The following is an 8,394-nucleotide window of genomic DNA, read 5'->3' on the forward strand; positions in this document are numbered from 1 at the left end:
AAAGCATTTCTCTTTCCGTTTTTATTTCTTACTCTCACAGTTCCTAAATCTGATTGAGTAAAGAAAATTGTTTCCTTTAACTGAACTGAGGTTTTCCTAATAAAAAGACCAAGCCGTTGCAAATAATAATCTAGCTTAGTCACTCTACAGATAGTTACAAATAACAAGTTATGCCAATTGGTTAAAAGTTTGCCACTTTTTTGTCTTTTATTACTATTATGACATAATTTTAGATTTATAGGAAAGTTGCAAGAATAGTATAATTGATAGTTACCCTTTACCCACATTACCCAAATGTTAAAGTATTTCTACTTTCGCTTTATTCTTCCTCTTCTGTCCCATCTCCAACCATTTAAGAATAATTTGCCAACATGATGCCCCATTCTCTTAACCACATTCATTTAACCACAATAAAAATAATCAGTTTAGGAAATTAACATTTAAAAAAACTGATATTTAATCCAGAGACCTTAATTGAATTTTGCCAGTTGTTTTAATAACCTCTCTCATTGCAAAGAGAAAATCCAATTTAGTTGAATTCAGTTGTTGTCTCTTGACAACCTATCTTTAAGACTTACTTGTTCTTGTTACAAAGGACTTTGAATATTGTTAAAAGTAACATTACATGGTTAGATTAAAAGAGTAAGCTGGTAGGAATTAATAGCTAATTTAGTAAAGGAAAATGAATACCTGATCCTTTGCTCATTTATGGAATGTTTTGGGGGCTTTGTTCCATAGGAAGAGGCGACACAGTACATCCCCCAGCCCATCTCGCAGTAGCAGTGGTAGACGAGTGAAATCCCCATCACCAAAATCGGAGCGATCAGAGCGTTCAGAAAGATCTCATAAAGAGAGCTCACGGTCCAGGTCATCTCACAAAGATTCTCCTAGAGATGTTAGCAAAAAAGCCAAAAGGTAAATGCAAGTCATTTTTGCTAATATTTCAGATACTAGTTTCCTTGTCATTTCATCAGCTTTTGAAAATAATTTGGTTGGCATACATTTTTTTTTTTAAGGATTTTAGAAAACCAAAGAGGTACACTTTCATTTTTGGTTATTCCTTCTCACCTCCTCATCTCGATCTCTTTCATGACTGAAGTGAAGGCTTCCAACAAGTGAGGACCAGCCAAGAATTTTAAACATCATATCCAATGTTTTCTGTGGAATAGGGTTAGCTGCTTTACTTTTCATTCTGTTCTTTAGTTTCTATAGAATATTACTGGATTTTTGTCAAAGCTGAAAGCAACATACATTTTTCCCCCATAGCAATATTATTAGCAAGTTCTTGGGTAGATACTTTTGGAAATACATATCATAAATACATTTTTTTCAGTATGTATTTTAGTATTTCATATACTTTTTTCCTTTAGTTCCAGAAAAATGGTTCAGAAATGTATTATTTATCTGGTGATACATAGAGGAATTTTCCTAAGAGCTAAAACTGCTTTATATGCTAATACTTTATTACTGTAACTATTTTTAGTGAAATCTTTATAGAATAGATACCTTTCTCCTTTTCTAAATGGCACTTGCATATATATGTATGTATGTGTTATATATGTATGTATATGTACATGTGTGTTTATTGGTTTGAGTAATCTTCATACACAGCACTTACAAAATTATAATGTCTTAAATGATGCCCTTGAACGATACTGCAGTAGTTGTTTGCTTCAAGGTGATAAACTTCAAAGCTGCTGTGTTTTTTAAATTTTGCGAATGATCTTAGGTGCAACTTTGAACTTTATCTTGTAGATTAAAGGTTCAAATTTGGGGGTTATCGGTCACTTGGGGAGCTTGTTAAAAATGCAAATTCTTAGTTCTAACCTCCAGAGATTTTGATTCAGTAGAGCAGTGATAAGGCACAGAAATCTGTCTTTGTAAACAAGTGCTCTACTGATGATCATTGATGCAGTGCATAGTAAGTACAAAATAAATCCGTGTGTGTGTATGTATAATAGAGTTTAAAGTTTAGAAGTTCATAGTCTTATTCCAGTGATTTTTCACCATGCTCTGTTAAAGGTCATTTTCAATCGTTTAAGGATAATCAATTTTGATCACATGAGTTCTTTCTTTATCAATTGGGATTTTTTTGTTTCCTTAGATCACCATCTGGTTCAAGGACACCTAAGAGGTCTAGGCGATCACGGTCTAGATCCCCTAAAAAATCAGGGAAGAAGTCCAGATCCCAGTCCAGATCTCCACACAGGTCTCATAAAAAGTCAAAGAAAAACAAACACTGACGTAAATTTTTAAGATGCTGTCACTTATTGGAAATGCGATTTGTTTTGTGCCTGAATGGTCTGTTTTTTAAAAAAACAAAAACAAAAAATCAAATGAAAGAGCATTCCTGGGGTTTTTTGTTTGTTTGTTTGTGTATGCATGTGTAAACTCATGAGCAACTGCATCTGTAGATGTCATTGTTTTATATTGTGTAAATTACTTTCATTGTGGCTATTTCTCAAGATGAAATTTTTATTGTTCTAATGGATTTCATCAGAAATGTGTATAATGGATCTGCTGACAGTAGTAGTATTTTGTTTTAGGATGTTGTGACTTAGCAAAAATAATACAGATGTCTTCCCCCCTTTTGTAGCTTTGACAATTTGAATTAGATTTCAAATAAAATCTGAACAGAAAACTATAATGTTGTTTTTTTGCCCCACCGGTGATATTAAGTCCCTTAAAGTCCTACTGAGTTTCACACTACTGTTGTGTTTCTTATACCTGATGCACTTTATAAGCCCCAGTGTTCAAGTAGCTTAAGTTTTATATTTACTAAGATGACTATCCAAATTAAGGAACCTGAGACTCCTATTTGGTGGTTTGCTAACCATTTTCTTTGATAAGTTTCTCTTGGGTAATACTAATACCCACATATCAAAGACTAGGTAGATATGGCATGGCGTTTTGTTAGTGGAATGCCTGGATGAAACATTTTTTCACAGAAGCAATATGATTTCCATATATCCAACCTATGTTCTGAGCAACTACTTACTTTTAGGGGGAAATTAAATATCTTTTCAATTCCTCTTCTATTATGAAAAAAGTTTATTTGTCAAACAAATTTTCTAACAAGGTTTGGCCATAGAATTCTCTTGTATGATCGTTGACCTTTTATAATCTTCTGTAGGCTATCTTTCAAACACTGGCATCAGAATATTTTTTACAAGTTTCTGTTTAAACAGCTTAGTTGGTTCCCCGCCTACTCCCCCCACCCCTGCCCCCAAGAGACTTGGGTTTAGTTGTAGCTTTAAGTAAAATTTAAAAATAAAATGTATTTCAGGAAACTTAGTATCTAATGGTTTGTAAATTCAAGGTGCAAAAAGTTGATTTAAACCATTTGCAGAGTTGAACTCTTATGAAAATAAATTTGCTACGATATGAGGAAGAAATAAAACTTGTGTAATGTTGGTCATAATACTGCTATAAATATAATAAAGGGTTATGTAGAATTGAACTGACACTATTATTTGTGAATCTTGATTTCAATTTTTTATGTAGACACTTTATACAGTGGTTTGATGGGTTTTTTCCTCCCTAAAAGAGAAAGTAGAAAACTATTCTAACAATGGATTATTTTGATTTAACTTGCTTTTTTAAAAAATCTTTTCAACTTGTTTTACTTAATCTTGCCTAGTCACAAAATAAGATATGCTGTACCCATGGTTTGGAGAGTAGCTATATTAGCTGAGCAGTGAGATACACTATTTCCAAACGGTGCACACCCACAGTAGCTTTGGAAATGAACCAATCGCTGTTTTACTTGATGGTTCTTATCAGCATGCAAATATTGCTTGAAAGTAATTTCCTTATTCACTGTTTTGTTAGTCCATTTTGTTAGGAAACATTAATTCCTAAAAATTTGTTCAGAATAATTAAAAGTGAACATTTGGTGCTGATACTCAAAAACCTATAAATGTAGCCATTTAAAAAATAACATGTTTTTCTCTCCTGTTCATTGCCTGGGAGAATGGAATTTTATATAACTACCTTTCTTTGCAAAAATAACGGTAGTGTCGAGTTGGTGGTGATTTTGGCATTCCATCTTACACTGGTTTCTAGTATAGGCTTAGAAATAATTGGTCAGGTAATAATCTTTCCAGTCAAGTTGCAAGGGATGCTTATTTCTCTCTCTTTAAAAAAAGACATCCTGCAGGATTGAGTAGAAAATTTTAGGTCAGTTTTGGGTGCTTATTTGTAATATTTTTCCTACTACATTGGAGTTTAGCAGTTCTTTTTTTCTGGATCCACATACCAGTATCATAGTTTATCTTACAGTGGGTGAAACTGACTTTCTTTTGGTTGGGTGGGTGAGGATTTCTTAGGCCTGATAGAATATATATTCTGTGAAATTTGTTAATGTATGTATTAGATTGTATTGGATTTTTTTTTCTTGAATTTTTAGTGGTATTATTAGATAGGTTATTTCCAGTTTTACTTCATGACAGAATATCTAGAGTAAACCTACTTAATACCCCCATGGATTCTATGAAAGTTTAATGGGATCAGAAGTTGGTGACTTATAAGGGGGAAGATATTCTACCATATTTTTATAATCACATTATTCATGTTTCTTGTCCGAAGGACACTCAAGTTACAGAGCAAAATTTCTATAGGTTCACTAGAATGTTCATAGGCATGGTCTTCCAGTTACGGGAAAGATCATGTTCTATCTGTGGACACCTATTGTCCTCTACCACAGCTACATGCTAGAGTTGTTTAGGGCATGATTTAGGCTCTTTACCCTCCAACTTAATGTTTATACACAGGAATTGTTTACTAGGTTAATGACATTTAACTCCCCTCTCTTCTGTAGGTGAGAGAAAATAAGTAAGTGTTGGTCTGTTTCTTACCAAAGAGAGACAGACCTATGATGGAAAATGATCATGTCTCTGAGTTTTTTCTTTAACGATATAGTTCCTTGTTATAGATAGTAAGCATATGGGAATTTCTGAGCTATAACATGTTGAGAAGTTAGAAATTAAAACTAACACAACAGAAAGTGCTGAATCAAAAGATGCTTTTATTTGGCTCAGAATATTATTGGCTTTTCTGCTAAAGGTGGCAGACGTTACTCTATACAGACCTGATTTTTCTTTATTGCAGACCATTCTTGTGGGCTTACCCTGAGACTTTATCCCAATTAATGAATCTTGGAGGGAATACTTGCTTATTTATGACTTATGTATATCCTCCCATACTTTAATATTCTTGAGCACTTGAAAATACTTTTGAGAAATTTTAACTGTGATTAAATTTAGGTTTATTAGAAATATTCTGTACACATTTGCCTCCATGGTGGCATAAGTTTTGAAAAATATGACCATGACAATAGTTTATCATCATCATTGTTATTCAAAATAAGGGTAAATAAATCTCTGTATTGCCAAAGTGACTTAAACTGTTCTGACCACACAGTGTGATTTCTTTAGCAGAAAAAGTTGGTTTTAAAAATAAATAGTACCACTTTTCTAAGACTGTACAGTTTAAAAATAAGGTTTTTTTGTTGTTTTCCTCTTCTATTAAGTTTTAGTGAAAAGCTTTATTACAGAAAATTGTGCAGATACTAGTGAGGATACTAGTATAAGTTTAAAGGAACATGTGACTGTAAAATCTCACATTTACAAAGTGCTTGGTGTCTTCATATTTCACACGCATGTTTTAGAATAGATTTTAGGGAGTGTTTTAATTCATTATCCTTTTGACTTTTAAAATTTTTGTTACCAACTTCGTAGGACTTAGATAATATATAAATAAGTGCAAATTCCAGGGGAAGTGTTGAGATGATAGACTAAAAGGTGGGAATGTGCTGCTGTTCCGTGAGCCTTGTTCCATTGTTGAAAATTTGATGCCTCAGTGTTTATTCAGTACCACCTCATGGAGCTTCAATGTAAATGGATTATATGTATAATTGGTAATTTGTATAGTTTTGTAGATTATAGATTAAATGCACTCATCATGTCACATGTAATTGTGCTTGGAGTATTTGTGTTTTATTATTTTACTTCAACGGGTTCTTGTCTGTTACATCTCCGGTGATTTGAAATATCAGGAAAGACAGTTTGTCAGAAATGAGAATAATATAGTTGAAATCAGTTGGGCTAAAATATTCTACAGCAAGACAATTTCTTTTGGGTGAACTGATTCTATAATTTACTTTCTTTTGATGTAAGGATTAGGTTTATTGTTGAGCTGCTTTCCAGATCAGACTGTCACTTTATAGTTTTTCTACATAAAGATTATATAGTTGCAAACAAAGGTTGTGAAATTTCCCTTTTGTTGTTTTTGACTTTTAATTAATAAAAGTACATTGTTTTCATAGCAAACTTAGACTGTCCATGTAATTTTCTCCATATTGTTTTTCAGATGCAAGCCCAGTTAATAATTAGTTTTTCAGCAGCTTTCTCTCAAGTGAAATAAGTGATGTGACATGTTTATCAGTTATGGCTAAAATGTTACATTTTACATGTTTAAACTATAATCAAGTATTTTCATGCTAGTGGTTCTCTTGGTTAGGAAATTTCATTTCCTTATTGCTGCCTTTTTTAAAAGTTTTTATTCTGTTTATTTCATTGAGGAAAATTTTAAACATTCTACAAAAGTAAATAGTACAGTGAACCTTACATACCATCAACATGCAGATAACAACTTATATGTATCTCTAAATACTTTGTTTTTAAAACATGCCTGCAATGTCACTGTCACATTAACAAATCATTGGGTCCTTTTAAAAAATGACAGTTATTTTAATTGTGAGAAGAGGCTCATAACAAAATTTACCTCTTAACAACATGGTGTTAGGTATACTCATATGATTACGCAGCTGATTTCCAAAACGTTTTTTGTCTTGCAAAATTTGAAACTCTGTACCCATTAAACAACTCATTTCCCTCTTCCTCCCCTCTCTCTCAGTATCATCATTCCACTTTCTGTTTCTGAATTTGACTACTCTAGGTACAACATATAAGTGAAATCATACAGTATTTGTCTTTTTTTGAGAGTGCTTTATTTCACTTAGCATAATATCCTCGAGGTTCATCCATATTATTGCATGTATATTGTTTTCCTTTACAAAGCCCACTTTTTCTTTGCTTCCATATTATGGAATTTGAAAATGATTTAGCCCAAATGGTTCGTTAGTATTTTCTATTTTTGATCAAAAACTTCAAAAGAGAACATGTAATACCAAGTGTATATGCCAACTACTCCACTTTCTTTATTTTTTAACCATTTTCACAACTTTTTGTGCTCTCTGTTCTCTTTAATGGTTACATATGATGTACTTTGATAACACTTCATATAATGGGGTACAAAATACACTTGAAACAAACTGATTGTGAAATTTTAGTGGATTAATACTATTAATGACCATACTTGAATGCTTTTTTAGTTTTATATATTGCATGACGAAAAGAAAACTTAAAATTTTGACATGTAGTAAACTCGCTGATTAGATTATTCATTTTTTTCACAGAGAAAGGAAAAATAGCGTTTTCGGTTTTTTTCAAGTTATTTTCTCCCATCCTTAGGAAACAGTGTGTCAAACTGTTTTAGAATAAATAACTTACTTTTTGATTTTCAAACGAGATGTGGCATGGCACAGTGGGGAAGGAAGAGGAAAGGCCTGGGCTGTGGAGTCATATTTGAATTTGTATATCAGCCATTCCCTTTTATCACCTGGAAAGAGGGGATATTAACCTTGAATGGTTATTGAAAGGATGAAATCACATGTACATCACTGGCACAGGGTTGTCATACAGTGGCGCTTAAATAAATATTCATTATTCCTGAAAACTAATGGTGGGAACATCTTATAACGAAAACAAGATAAAGAATAACACTATAATTCCATAGCACTGATACCTTTAAAAGATTTCCTTGGCCGGGCGCGGTGGCTCAAGCCTGTAATCCCAGCACTTTGGGAGGCCGAGACAGGCAGATCACGAGGTCAGGAGATCGAGACCATCCTGGCTAACATGGTGAAACCCCGTCTCTACTAAAAAATACAAAAAACTAGCTGGGTGAGGTGGCGGGCGCCTGTAGTCCCAGCTACTCGGGAGGCTGAGGCAGGAGTGTGGTGTAAACCCGGGAGGCAGAGCTTGCAGTGAGCTGAGATCCGGCCACTGCACTCCAGCCTGGGCGACAGAGCAAGACTCCGTCTCAAAAAAAAAAAAAAGATTTCCTTGTACTTGATTTGTATTCAGTTAACGGATTTTATAAATAAAGTTAGTGATATGTTGGCATATTTATTGCATATGGAGTACCACTTCATAATCTGCTTTCCCAGTGTTTTAGATGGCATTTAATTCTTGATCTCCTATGAGAAAAACTATTAAATAGATTTTAAAATATACTTTTTATTAGTTGTCATTTATTACTGTGAATTCCCCT

General features: G+C 33.3%; 1 protein-coding gene across 1 annotated transcript in view; it reads left to right on the forward strand.

Moving 5' to 3' along the window:
• Positions 1-6,329, forward strand: part of U2SURP (U2 snRNP-associated SURP domain containing) — a 56,998-nt gene extending 50,669 nt beyond the window's left edge. The window contains exons 27-28 of the mRNA XM_012001317.1: positions 739-915; positions 2,105-6,329. Coding sequence (XP_011856707.1) covers positions 739-915; positions 2,105-2,243 — 316 coding nt within the window. The 3' untranslated portion in view covers positions 2,244-6,329. The remainder of the gene's footprint in view (positions 1-738; positions 916-2,104) is intronic.
• The last annotated feature ends 2,065 nt before the right edge of the window (positions 6,330-8,394 follow it).

Source organism: Mandrillus leucophaeus, unplaced genomic scaffold (assembly GCF_000951045.1).
Source record: "Mandrillus leucophaeus isolate KB7577 unplaced genomic scaffold, Mleu.le_1.0 Scaffold1176, whole genome shotgun sequence".
In the NCBI taxonomy this organism is placed as follows: domain Eukaryota; kingdom Metazoa; phylum Chordata; class Mammalia; order Primates; family Cercopithecidae; genus Mandrillus; species Mandrillus leucophaeus.